Here is a 14,978-nt window from a genome sequence, read left to right as displayed (position 1 = left end):
AGATATGGTGAATGCTTACACATAAAAGAAAACCAGAATCAAAATAAGAAGAATGCTATGTGTAACTTCAACTCCCATAAAAGAGGTAAACCCCAAAATTCAAAATTCAAAGACAAAAACAGAAACCAAGTAAAATCCAAAAATCAAATTAGAAAATGCTACTATTGTAGTAAAACGGGACACCTGATTAAAGACTGTTTTAAGAAATTATCTTATACAAAAGAAAAACAAAATTTTAATGGTTTTGCAGCTGTTGTCTGCAAAGGAGAACCAGATATACAAGGGGTTGTCCTTGTTAATACCATCAATAGGAACCCAAATGAGTGGGTTTTAGATTCTGGGTGCACTTTTCACATGTTCCCCATTAAAGATTGGTTCTCTGATTTTGTTAATCTGAATGGGGGGGCAAGTGCAGATGGGAAATGACATGAGTTGTCAGATAAAAGGGATGGGAAAGATGGATCTCTTGATGGAAAATAATTTTGTCCTCAAACTAGAAAAAGTGAGGTATGTGCCTGAACTAAAAAGAAATCTAATTGCTCTGGGAGAGTTAGATAAAAACTATGACATAAGAATCCATAAAAGCTCTATCAAGCTGATATCTAATAACAGAGAAGTTGTCTCTGCTCCTAAGATCAATGGTATCTACACTCTGCAAGCTGAACCTCTGGTAGGTTACAACTCTGCAGCTATTGATTCACAATGTGATAAGTCTTTAATCTAGCACAGGAGACTTGGTCACGTCTGATAAGGGATTAACTATTTTAAACAAACTGGAATTTTTGGAAAAAGATAACTTTGAAAAACTAAGCTTTTGTGAAGACTGTGTAATTGGGAAACAGAGTAAATTACCCTTTAAATTTGGAACTCATAAATCCACCTTTATTTTGGACTATCTTCATGCTGACATGTGGGGTACAGCATCCACTAATACCCTTAGTGGATTTAGATTCTATATACTCATAGTGGATGATTTTTCTAGAAAAGCATGGACTGTTTTATTAAAACAAAAATCTAATACCTTCCAAAATTTTAAACAATGGAAAACTATGATTGAAAATCAAACTGATAAGAATATCAAAGCACTAAGGACTGACAATGGCCTTGAGTTTTGTAATCTGGAATTTGATTCCTTTTGTAAAGAATCTAGAATATTAAGTCATAGAACTGTGACATACACCCCTCAGCAGAATGGGGTAGCTGAAAGAATAAATAGGACCCTTTTAGAAAAAGGTCAAATGTATGTTACACAGTTCAGGGCTTCCAAAATTCTTTTAGGGAGAAGCTCTAAAAACTGCAACCTTTTTGGTAAATCGAAGTCCTTCTAGTGCCATTGACTTCCAAATCCCTGAAACACTGTGGTCAAATACTTCACCATATTATAGTAGACTTAAAATGAAGGTAAGCTTGAACCAAGATCTCAAAAATGTGCTTTTTTGAGATATGGGAAAGAAACTAAAGGGTACAGGCTTTAGCTTAAGAGTCAAAATGGTTTTAAAGTGATCATTAGTAGAAATGTTATTTTCAATGAGAATGAGTTTCCCTGCAAAATACAATCTGAAACTGAACCTATTGGATATATACCTGTGAAAGAAACAGTTCTTGAAAATCCAGAAAATAATCCTAATGATTAAAATGATTTTATTAAGGTGGAGACTTCCTAGTCTGATGTTAAGCAGATCTGAGTGAACCTGAATCTGAGACTAAATATAATAATCCTTCTCTCATTGATTACCAGCTAACAAAAGATAGAGACAGAAGAAATAGGATTCCATCCACCAGATATAATAATGATGAATTTGTTACCCTATTTTCTGTCCTAAATTCTCTAAATTCAGAACCTGCCACCTTTGAAGAAGCTGTAACCTGTACTGATTCCAAGATATGGAAAGATGCTATGAATGAAGAAATGGACTCCTTAATCAAAAATAAAACTTGGATCCTTGTCAACAAACCTAAAAATTAAAAGGTTGTTGATTGTGAGTGGATTTTTAAGATAAAAGAAAGAGATCCTATTACTGAAAATAAAAGATACAAAGCAAGACTTGTTGCAAAGGGGTTCACTCAAAAGGAATGAATAGATTATAATGAAATCTTTTCTCCTGTTGCTAAATACACTTCTATAAGAAATCTTCTTGCCTTAACTACTCATTTTAACTGGGAGCTTGATCAGTTGGATGTAAAAACAGCCTTCTTAAATGGAAACCTTGAGGAGACTATTTATATGAGTCAACCAAAAGGTTATGAGGTAAAATCAACTGTGGAAAAGGTATGTTTGTTAAAGAAATCCCTCTATGGCCTAAAACAGGCCCCGAGACAATGATATAAAAAGTTTAACTCTTATGTTCAGACTTTGGGTTTCATTAGGAGCAGTTATGATTCTTGTTTCTTTTTCAAAGGGTCGGGTGGATCTGAATCTATTTATCTACTTTTATATGTAGATGATAAGTTACTTGCATGCCTCAACATATCTGAAATTGATGTTATTGAAGCAACGTCAAAATCTGAATTTGAAATGAAAGACTTCGGGCAAGGTAAGAAAATTCTTGGGATAGAAATAGAAATGATTGCACACTAATCCTAAAACAATCTGCTTATGTGCATAAGATACTTGAAAAGTTCTCCATGCTTGATTGCAAACCTGTTTCTTTACCACTTTCCAACCCTTTTAAATTGTCTACTGAACAATCACCAAAGACTGATGAAGAATTTAAAAGAATGGAAAGAATTCCTTATGCTAACACTGTAGGATCTGTTATGTATCTCATGGTATGTACTAGACCAGATTTAACTCATGGTATAAGCATATTAAGTCGATTTATGTCTAATCCTGGTGAATTACATTAGCTTGCTATGAAATGTATGTTGAAATATCTGAAAGGAACATCTAATTTGGGCCTATTGTTTAAAAGATGTGATGATAGCATAATTCTAAAGGGCTATACTGATTCAGATTTTGCTGGTGATTTAGATAAAAGGAGATCAACTTCCTCTTATGTTTTCACTTTGTGTGATAGTTGCATTAGTTGGAAATCACAATTACAAAAGCTAGTAGCTTTATCATCAACAAAGACAGAATATATAGCTACCTGCAATGCTATTAAAGAAAGTCTTTGGTTAAGATGTCTTCTGAATGAAATTGACTTTATAAATAGCTCTGTCAAAATTTGTACTAATAATCAAAGTGTCATCCATCTTAGCAAAAATCCAATGTATCATGATCGCACAAAACATGTTGATGTTAAATTCCATTTTGTTAGAAATATGTTTGAACAAGGTCTAATTAAGTTAGAGAAAATTTCAACTGAATATAATTCTTTTGATTTGGGAACTAAGGTTCTAGCCTTAAACAAGTTGAAAAACTGTTTGAAGATTCTAAACTTGAAGGGTATCAATTTTAGAAGATTCTAGATTCTAAACTTAAAGAGTATCATGTTTAGAAGATTCTAACTAAAATTATTTTTTGTCCTAATTTTTATTTTTTGTTTTTTACAGGAGAATAAGAGCAAATGAAACAAGTAGTTATCTAGCTACTAGAAATTGTCAAGAAGTGTTCAGCAAGGTGGAGATTGTTGAGCCCAAATAAATGTGCCTCACATTCTTGGCCCATTTAAAGCTATTGGGCTGGGTTTATTGAAATGGTCTTGGTCCATTTACTAAGAGAAGCGCATTCTCTTGAAATGTGATTTCTGCCCTTCTTGAAGATATGATCTGGCCATCTCCTTACCGTTGCTCAATGACCATTAACTTACCTGATTAAAATGTTTTGGACGCCTCATTTTCTTCCAGAGAAATCTATTCTGAGTGTGTATTCTAGGGTTTCTCTTTTCTCTCACACCACCGATATTTTCTGATTGAAATTTTCTTCTGCAAATCTGAGTGATTTTGATATTACACTTGATGTATAATTGTGACACTGCTTCGTGCGAGTTTGTGGTGGTGTTGTGATAGTTGTTTGTGAGGCGAGATCAAAAACAGTGAAGAAACTTTGTGTTTCTTCGTACATTTGTAACATTCTTGGTTAATTTTCTATTGGATCTAGAGCTAAATCTACTTAGTAGATGCTCAACGTGGTGAGTAGACCGTAAGACTGAACATTCGGGCCTTTGCAGCGAAAAAATCCTTCGTGTTCATTTCTATTTTTCTACAATTTTAATTTTTCTGTAAATCTTGCGATTATCTGTAGTCATTTAACCTCTTGAGAACTTACAGTATAGTCTGCTACTTGTCATTCCCAGATTATTAAGGTTGCTTTACCATTGGGCATTGTTTGTTTCTTCAGTCTATCGATGACATTTGGCTTTTCACATTCTGTAAAAACTCATAGCATCTCCAAAAAACTATTATTTGAAAAGCATTTATGAATTTATAGGGTTAAAATTTTAAGGGTCTTACTCGGCACACATAATTTAAGTAAATAGGGATGTCCACACCCCACCTCATATGGGTAGGTTCTGTGAGAGGTGTGAACATACCTATATACATATTTTATGTACAGCAAAACTCATCCAAATTTTAAAGTAGTCCAACAAACTCTTTATATTTAACACTTGGTTTTACTATTTTTTTTTAAAAAAAATTATTTTTCTCTATCTTTAATTTTAAATAACTTTTCTCTAAATTATTTTTCTTTTTTTTTTTTACTTTGAAAACTCCAACACTTTTAATTCATTTAACCATACTCTCTAAATTAAAATATTAATTTAAAGGGCCTCTTAAAGCTTGATTTTAAGAGTTTGACTCTTTAAAATAGATAACATCTCAAATTTAAAGAATATATTGAAAATGCTCTTAACATATAAAAAAATAAGAAAATAAAAAAAAAATTGCAAAACATTACTGAATATAAATCCATTAAATACATAATAACAAGTATTTCCACAAATGCTTAATCGATTTCTTATAACAAAAAGAATTATTGAGATTACATTTGAACATACAGTGCTGCGTAACCCGCAGAAGAAGAGCCTTGTGTTTTTGCCATCGTACATCATCTTTATAGAGGAGAATGAAACCATCAAACAAAACTGGCTGATTAACCTAACATTGTTTTCCTCCCTTTTGAGTGGAGGAAAAGCACGTTAAAATCACAATGACTCGGGACTAGTAGAGGGTCTGATTTTTGATGGCATCTGGACAAATCCATGTACTCTGCCTCCGAATTTTGCACTTGAATCTCTAGGCGTTATTGACATTTTGTCTAGAGAGTAGTCGAATTCATCAAAATGAGCAATGTCCTCATCAACGCTGATATCATCTGCCATGTCGACCCCAGCCTCAGTAATATCTTCATCACTTGCACTTTCATCCTCCTCGTCTTCATAATAACTGCTTCTTACCATTGACCAGTATACAAAATTTGGTCGGATGAATCTTCAGAACAATAAGAAACAAGTGCATAAGTATTATATCCGGTAAAGCTAAAAACTGGTCATTTTAATCTTAAAATAGTTTTGCAATTTGACAAATAATGATTCAAATTGGAAAATAAAGTAGGCATCTACAGACTTGGAAAAGTACAAATAAAGCAAAGACAAACCTGTCAGATTTCCTTAATAAGCAGGGATCAAATGGGAAAAACATGTCAAGCCTTTCTATCCCACCAAATGCCCGCGAAAGTTCTGATTCCAGCATACCGTAATCTGCAAAGGTGTCTGGCACGGCAAATATTCCATTTGTTTTTGCCAACCGGAGAAATTCTTCTACTATTGATGGCAGGCATACCTGCTCCAGAAAATTGAAGCAATGGAAGACCGAAGTTAACGAATCTACTATAGTGACCAATACAAATCCATCAGGTCATATACGAAAATGGAATTACAAAGACGTACGAAAAATGACCATGAGCAACCACCATCAATATATGCACTCAAAAACAGAGGTTCCATGACAACTATGGGTAAATTTGACAAAATTTCTACTACTTAATACAATATTTCACCTGTAATGGTTTCAAAGGATGCCTAAGGATGTCCTCAATACGCATAAGACGAAGTTGTGATCTGAGGCGAGGCACAGATATTATTGATTTCATGCGAAAGCAAAGCACATACATAATGGCCTGCATTGCAACAAAAAAAATCATTAACGAACAAAATTTCTAGCAAATTTATTTGATTTTTGGAGCAAAATAATACTAGTAGCCAATAGGTGCACATTTGGGTTCATTATAAGGGAATTATAACGAGTAATGTGTCCCATGAAATGTGTGGAAAACAAGTATTGAGGGAAACGAAGCCATTGGTGAAAAATACGTGTAAAGAACTATAACTGCCGAAAGCAAATAACCTTTAAAAGACGCCAGGATTCAGGAATGATTCAAAAAATTGAGAATCCTCTAAAGCTCAACTACACATCAAGGTTTTAATACCTGGCAACCAGCATAGAAGACTTTATGAGCTTTGGGATTAATGTCACCATCCTGGTTATTGCAGTATTCAAAACACCACTTCACCAAACTGGAACCTCAAATAGAAGATAAAAATACTTTATGTCAGACATTTAAATTCAATTCTTAGTGGTTTTCCTTCATCCACAAGCAAATCGTATAATTGACAACCTTTCCAGTGTAGTAGCAACAAAGGAGGGAGTCACAAACTTTGCGCGAGACAAATAACTAGCAAGATATGCAACAGCACTCATTCTGCAAGAATCCCAAAATGAAGACGAATAAATAACTTGTTAAGTAACCTTGATAAGTTAGTATAAAGTATAAACAACAAGCTAACCATAACCAGAATGGAAAATGGCTAAAAAGAATAATTTTGATTCCAAAACATAATCCTATAATTGGCCACAAATAAATGAAAACACATTTTACCAAAACAATGCAAATAAAGAATAACGTGTCGGCAGTCTTGCCCATGAGAAAAAAAGGAAAGGAGAGGCAGAAATCAGATTGAAGCAAGAGATCCATGCAATTCTCTAAACACAGAACATAGTACCATATAAACGTTAATTATGGAAACCAAGACACAGAAACTTCCAGTAAAACCAATAAATAATATCATACTATTTCACCCCACATGACAAATTTTCAACTCTATGCTTACACACACTAGATTTTTATTGTTATTAGAAAAGTCTTCAGCAGAAAACTTATGGTTTCATTTGAGATAAGATTAGCCACCATGTGGAAAATTTATAAATTGTTATAAATAGGATAAGTGGCAAATCCAGCACCAATGAGCACCGGTGACATTGCGTGCTGAATTCATTGGGAACAATTTTTTATTGGTGACAATAAATAAATTTTTTGGATAATACATCTGGTAATTTCTTTTGTTCTCAAAAGTCTGTTGTAGCTCAGTTGGTCAGAGCATCTATTTTCAAATTTGAGGTCCTGGGATCAGATATCTACCAAAGCAATTATTCTAGCTACATTTTTCTTGTTTTTTTTTTTACCAGAACTAAAACAATAGGGAGGATTAGAACCCGTGTGCTCTCCGTTAGATTATGGAAAACTTGACCATCTTGGCATTTGATGAATTTTGACACTAAATATAACAGAACATTATATGTTCAATTTTAGCAGTTTTAATGCAATTGGAAATATTTGAACCTGTGCTCTTCTTTTGAATTATGCAAACCTTGGCCACTACATCATTTGGTGAATATTGACAATAAATATAATAAAATTATATATGTTCAATTTTAGCGCAGTCATTGATATATTTAATTTATAATATTTTATTGCGGGTTAATGGTCGACAGTCAATGGTTAACGGCCGCCCATGTTCAGTCGAGATCCTAGATCTGTCACTAAATCGGAAATATTTGAACCTGTGCTCTTCTTTTGAATTATGCAAACCTTGGCCACTACATCATTTGGTGAATATTGACAATAAATATAATAAAATTATATATGTTCAATTTTAGCGCAGTCATTGATATATTTAATTTTTAATATTTTATTGCGGGTTAATGGTCGACAGTCAATGGTTAACGGCCGCCCATGTTCAGTCGAGATCCTAGATCTGTCACTAAATAGGATAGAAAGAGGAATAATAATGGGTCTAGCGAAATGTGTGAATAACAATGAGTAATCATCAAAGTAGGTTTAAATTAATATTAAGTCAATAAACCAATCTCAAAGTTGTATCCAAACAGAGTGTTAATACATAATGAAGTTTTCTAATTTAAAAAGGCATAACGTACGGGCAACGTTCCTTTGCTCTCCATCCCGTCATACAGTATGAATGGAGTAAGGGACGACCTTATTTAACATAATCACCTCATTTACATGAGTAAGATAGATTTTCTTTATGAAACATGAATAACAGTCACTTCATATTCAAGATGAGAAAATATGAGCCATGTCAACATATTTGAGAAGTATTTATCATAAAGCAAAAATCATATGCATCTTTACATTGTATTATGTAGCATTTGCATTCTATGATGCTTGCTGAGACCAAGAATGTTATAAAATGTAAAATGATGCTCATTCAAAAAGTGAATTCTGACAGTGAGAGCATCATCATGTATATGCATGTGATGCACAAAGCAAGCACTTAATTCAAAAAGAGATTTTGATATTTACCTCCATGCAGGATACACACCGCTCACAAAAATATCTACAAGTGTGCTTGCAAACATCTTGCCACAATTTTCAGGATCCAGGGAGCAAGCATAGAACATCACAAACTACAAAAGATACATTCAACTTTGAGTAACAGAATGGTTAAGGAAATGTGCTACAAGTACATGGCCCACAACAAGAGCCATGAGGTTTTAACCATGATGCACCAACATGGACACGTGTGTTCGACAAGATAACGTCGGATATGTCAACAGCGATTTTTCAAAAAAATACTAACACGATACATCTCCGACGGGTTGATTAAATTCTTTAAAATTTTTCATTTATACAACATAAATTTAGTTTTATACTTATTATTAATTTTTCTTGTGAAAATCTTTTAAATATGAGTATCTATTTATTATTTACTAACAACTTTAAATTAAATATATATAATATTTAAAAAAAGAAAAAGAAAAAGAAAAATGCTTATGGTAGGTGTCCAAAGAGTGTCGGTATCGACACGTTTTGAACACGGACACGCTACCTTAGTCGAAGTATCCATGCTGCAGAAGGTTTTATAGAAAGGGAAAAATTAAAAAATAGTAAAAAACTAGAGCACTTTCTTTATTTTACATAGGGTGAAAGTGGAGTAGATACCTGAGCAAATTTTGATTTATATGCAGTCAAAACAGTCTTCTGAAATGACTGGAGAAGTGTTTCAAAAACCTGAACAACCAAAGTAGACAAACTAAGAAAGCCAGGATATTAGAGCACCAAATTAAGAAAGCGTGACGGTGGAGTTACCTGAATAAGACGACCACTTTCAGTACAGGATTCAAGGTGTTCAAACGTAAGCACCAACAAACTATCCAACTTCTCTGCAACTAAGTTTCCACCAAAAAACCTTTGAATCAAAGATTCCCTAGTAAGCTGAAAAGACATTTCTATCAGCATTTGAAAGATGATATTATAAAAATGAAGACAAAAGGTATGTCAATTGTACAGAGTTAAAGAATATCTTGCTCCTAAATTTTCACAAGCGAAAATTAAGCAAGTAAATGTCTTCAACTTATCAATTTATACGAGTCGTGATGTCTAGCATCGAGTTCCTAAAATAAAATCTAGCAAGGCTTCGTCCTCATAAGAGTTTTTGAACAGAAACTACTCATTTTCTGACAGCATAAAATGCTCAACTTTTTTCTAGTAGATTAACCCTTAATCCCAGCTAACTTAAGCTTCATGCTATCAAGAACTCAACTTGTTTTGCTGTTAAACCATGGTTTGAATAAATTTATAGAAGTAATGTGAAGAGGACAACATAGATATAATCAATATGAAATGGAAGAACAATAAAATAGGAAAACAATGGCATTCACTAAGGTTAAAAGTTGTGGCAATCATGAAAAGCACCTCATTGCCATCTTGTTGAACATGATCTGAAAACCCCTCAAGGTCCTCCAGCTCCATATCAAAGATTCCTTTAGAGAAATCATCCTGTAAAATGTCATCCCATGCTATTTCCACCTATGTCAAGACCAAATAAAACAGTATATATCAGACCACTGAAAAGTCACTCTTAAATTACTAATCTGGTGCAGCATTGAATAACTCACATCCAAATCTATTAGCCTATCCATTATTGCCACAATCATTGAGCCACCAACAAGTTTACCTGCTGCACCACTCTCCAATCTTAACATGTTCTCCACATACATAACAATAAACTGCAAAGAAAAATGAGTATAAAATTACAAGAAATTCCACATCCAAAACAAGGAACAAAAATAATATAAAATCCATATACATATACATATAATGCAACTTCATACACCGATGTAATTCGCCAAGTTCAAATGGTACTTCAAATGGATGAAGGTTCATTTTATTGCTTTCATTTGACAAACTTTGTTTTTAACACTTGAGAATGTGCAAGTATCTTATTCAGAAGAAGACACCCAATATTACTTACTAAAGTCTCGGTGACATTTGAAAAAGACATAATTATTTTATTCTGAGCAGAAAATTAAAAAGAAATAGTACATCGTGAATTAACATGCGAAGCCTTCAGTTGCCCATGCACAAAGCACGGCAATATCTGACAGGGCCATAATACTTAACCGTGCAGAACCCAAAACAGATTGCACTTCTCACAAGAATGACTTCTGACCACAAGGCAACTTAAACAAAATTTGTACTGTTGCACTCAGATCAAAGCGACATAACAAATCACATATCCGTTTGTGCAATCCACATTCAAGCAAACATGAACAAAGTAACCAATGTGGTGTGGAACTGACTGATGGTAACAGACAGACCATAGTAGCAAAAGAGACTGGCTAAAGCAAAAGATAGCTAACAAAAGTCGGAGCCTTTTGTTGTAGCAACTCAATAAATGCACATTTTGGGTGATGTAAACCAAAGCCCAGCTTAACCACCACTATTAACTATGGTTCGAAAAAAGTAGAACTGAGCTTCTAAGCCTCGAGGCACTTACTTTGGTGATTTTCTTTTACGCAGGCTCCTCATTCAGAGAGACACAATCATCAAGACAAACGCCTCACGGAGTGTGAGGCGTGCACCTCATATAATTTATAATTTGATTTTATTGATAAAATTAATTTTTTATTATGTTTTTGTTATGATTACATCTAGAGGCTTTGATTGGACAGGCCCATTTTCTCAAATTTAAAAAATATATATATTAAAAAAAAAATGACCCATTAAATTTATCTAAAGATTCTAAACAATAAAAAACCTAAACCCTTATTCAACTCATGCTTCATCACTTGTAGCTTCTTCTCCAAAAAGAATGCAAGCAGCAACTCCTACTAAAACAATCAGGTAGGTATATAAAAAAAATTCTTCTTCCTTCACATTTTGTCTCGTCTCACATTTTTTTAATTTTCTTCTTGAAGTTCTTCTAGCTCAAGAGTCGAGACAAGATGCTTTATTAACTTATTTTGGTGTTAATTCTATGTAGAGTTCTTTAAGATTGGTTTTTTGTTGTTTATCATATTTATTTGTTTATTTTACGATTTTTTGAGTAATTTTTTTGGTTTGTTTGAGGCTTATGCCTCGCCTCATGGAGGAAAAAAGCCTCAGCACCCAGTAACGCCCTTTCTAAACCTTTCTATTAACTCCATAAATTATGAGAGAATGAGAGATTAAAATTCAAAAGATAATTAAGGGATGTCTAAAATTATATCTTACAGGTTCCTTTGTGTATATGTTTGGCATTCTCTCCCTGACTATCTTCTCCAGCCTCAAAGGGGTAAGAGGAACTAAATTGGCAATATCTTGAAAAGTTGAATGAACACGATCCAGAACTTGGTGCTTCTTATCAACTCCCCGTGGTTGCTTCAGTAATTCTATGAAATGAGTAGAGGAAGAAGACGGAGGCATGAAATTGGTGACAAGCATTTCCAAGCACAAATCAACTAGTTGACCACTTGATGCAGCCTATATTACAAATTACAAACAGGAAGAAAATGGCACTGGATCAATTATTAAGTAAAATCCTTAATAACTAATAAGAATGTTTAATAGAAAAAATTGCAAAACCTACATACAATCACATACCAAGGAGATTAGCAGTTCAACCATCGCATCCATCACATCAGTCCCATAATTCCACAAGCTCATCCCAAATATCTGAAGTTCCAACCACCCACTAAATCAGAAATTACCAATTAAGTATGATAATGAATATATGAGTTTAGTGTTCATATATTTTTGTTACTCACTGCAGCAAGAAGAGATCGATGATGAACAATGTGTATACAAGAAACTGCTCCAGTCAGAGCTTTCAAACATGTCTGCAATGTATCATAAATTAAATTAAAGATATAAAAGGGCCAGGAAGCAACTTACTGAAGTAACTATTTAATTATATATTATGACAACATACCACGAGAAGGGCCACCTCCTCAGGGACAAGACGGTCTTTATGGTGCATCACTGCAACAAGCTGATTATAAAAGTCACGGTCGCCCTACCAACCAATAAGATTTATCAACATTACACCTGACACCATTTAGTAACTACGACTATATCTAAGTCTAGATTGCCACCATAAAACATCCAAACTACAGAGTATTTAGGGATTTTTTTCCTTTTTTTCTTTTTTATTTTTTATTTTTTTTTTTTTTTACCTGGACAGCAGCTTTAAGGGCATTCCTAACATGATAATCCAACTCAGTATCCGTGAAACTAAGTTCATCCATATCAGGTAACTCTGTTTGTGGAGTCACCAACTCTATTCCCATTTGTCTCTTTTACACTTGAACCACTAAACTCCAATTCAGGTCTGAAGATTGCTAATCTACAATCACTGTAGATAATCCAAATTTATACTCCACGGGATACCTATAAGGAATTACCTCACATGCTTAGCAAAAAAAGTTAAACAGTAAAAAGCATTCAGCAACTCAGATTTTTTTGTCATGGTTATTTCACCAATTACGCTTCTAAAGGCAAGTAGGAACCCATAAACAACCACATCAAAAATTCAAGAAAGATGGTGTCGAGAAAATCGCTGTTGCATATGGAAGCTTAAAATCAAGAAACAACAATTTAGGAAAAAAATTATAATTTCTAAGGAGCTAGAAGATGAGAATCTTAGATCAAGGTTGTGTTAAAATCCACAACAACCAGAATGAGCGCGAAATCAACATATAAAAAGCTCGTTTTTTATACAGATAAATTGGATACTACCTTCCAAGTTTGATGATGAACAAGTTCACTTATCCTTGTAGAAGTCACTGCAACACAAAGATAAATTGATGGCAAGGAGGTGACTCCTTCACAGAAAAGAAAAACCCTTGCCGCTCGTCCCTCCTCCTGTTGCCCTATCAATCAATACAATACAAGACTTAAAACAGGGCCTGTGTTTATTGTTTGATATTGGTTTTTAATTGGGCTTCACATTTGCTGGCCTGGTATTCAACAGGGCTTCACTAGGGAAAAAGTGATGGATGAATAATGGAAGATATTAACTTTAATCTAAATCAAAGTCAATAATTAATTTTAATCGCATATTTTTTTAAATTCAAAATTTTTTCAAGAATATATTTATTCAACTTTTATCAAAAGCTACTAAAAAATCTGATTTCAGTAAAACTGATTTCTTAATTTTGAAATTGTGTTTTGTAACCCCATTATGTTTGTAGCCCATGTTTGGTGATTATTAAAATCATATTTTTAGTATATTTTGATAAAATTTGATAAAAAAAAATATAATTAAAAATTTGTGAGTCCCAAAAATACATTCAATTGGTTGTTGATTTTGATTTAAATTAAAATCACTACCAAATAGTTGCTAAATTTATTAATTAAGTATATTAGGTCTACAATATTATACGATTTTTTGTCACAGTTATGTACTACTTACAATTATAGACATTACATTCACAAATCACAAATTTTATAAGTTATAATTTATTTCTCAATAATAAATTATCAAGGTAATTGGTTACGTATTATTTTCAATCACAACTCACAAATTTTATAGGTCACATTTTTTTTATCAATCACAATTATCAAATTAACAAGTCACACATTATTCTTTGATCATAAATAACAAATTTTACAAGTCACAACTTATTTTACAATTACAAATTATCAAATTATTTGGTCACAAGTTAATTTTCAGCCACAAATTATCAAATTAAGTTGTCACAACTTAACAAATTGTGAGTTTTTATTACAAATTTAGTCATAATTTCACATTTTTAAGTCACATTATTTATTGATCACAATCTGTACCAACAATCACAAACACCATGTCCGCCACATCACAACCACTAGTGCTTGTCTCAACAATCACCATGCGACCTCCTCAAATCCATCATCTCCTTCACCTCTACCATATCACAACCATCAACACCAATGCAATGATGTAGATTAAAATAGAGAAAACAGATCGATGGTTGGCACCTCACAACAATGAAACAACATCAACAGATGAAACAGAAAACAAATCCCTAAGAAAATAGATGAAACAAGTAAGGCGGCACTGCACCACTTGACTATTGTGTGCTATGGTGTTGTTGCCGTTGTGAGTTGCAGTTGCAGCACACACGATGGTCATGTGTTGCATTCACGCAATGTCACTGCAAGAGGAGCGACGCTAATCTCGCAGCAATGCCGAAATAGAAAGGGTGTGGTGGAGAGAGAGGAGAGGTAGGGAAATGAATTAGGGTTTGAGAGTGGAAATGAGTTGGGATAGATGGGGTAGGGTGTGTAGATTAATTTAATTTTACAAATATTATTATTATTTGAAAGATGAATTATGACCTGTTTTTTAAACCAAAAATGTTTAAATCTTATTTTTGAATTTGGAAATTAAAAATTGTCGATGGATTTAATGTCCCCTAAATAACACCACAACCCTCTTTTCTTTTTCTTCAATCAAAAAGTGCAAATATACCCTCTTTTTTAATTATTCAAATTTTAT

General features: G+C 33.3%; 1 protein-coding gene across 1 annotated transcript; it reads right to left on the bottom strand.

Annotated features, from left to right (window-relative positions):
* Positions 1-4,859: 4,859 nt before the first annotated feature.
* On the bottom strand, positions 4,860-13,392 carry LOC111411612 (RNA polymerase I-specific transcription initiation factor RRN3-like). The gene is made up of 16 exons (XM_023042132.1): positions 13,238-13,392; positions 12,676-12,889; positions 12,432-12,515; positions 12,268-12,339; positions 12,104-12,175; positions 11,735-11,983; positions 10,138-10,248; positions 9,935-10,048; positions 9,329-9,454; positions 9,182-9,250; positions 8,543-8,646; positions 6,560-6,643; positions 6,371-6,458; positions 5,942-6,061; positions 5,540-5,724; positions 4,860-5,373 (listed from the first exon to the last, which is right to left on the bottom strand). Exons 2-16 carry the CDS (start codon positions 12,787-12,789, stop codon positions 5,088-5,090), a joined length of 1,878 nt encoding a protein of 625 aa, XP_022897900.1. The 5' UTR covers positions 12,790-12,889; positions 13,238-13,392; the 3' UTR covers positions 4,860-5,087.
* Positions 13,393-14,978: the final 1,586 nt, after the last annotated feature.

Source organism: Olea europaea, chromosome 2 (assembly GCF_002742605.1).
Source record: "Olea europaea var. sylvestris chromosome 2, O_europaea_v1, whole genome shotgun sequence".
NCBI classification, from domain to species: domain Eukaryota; kingdom Viridiplantae; phylum Streptophyta; class Magnoliopsida; order Lamiales; family Oleaceae; genus Olea; species Olea europaea.
This window is presented reverse-complemented; position numbering and strand designations above follow the sequence as displayed.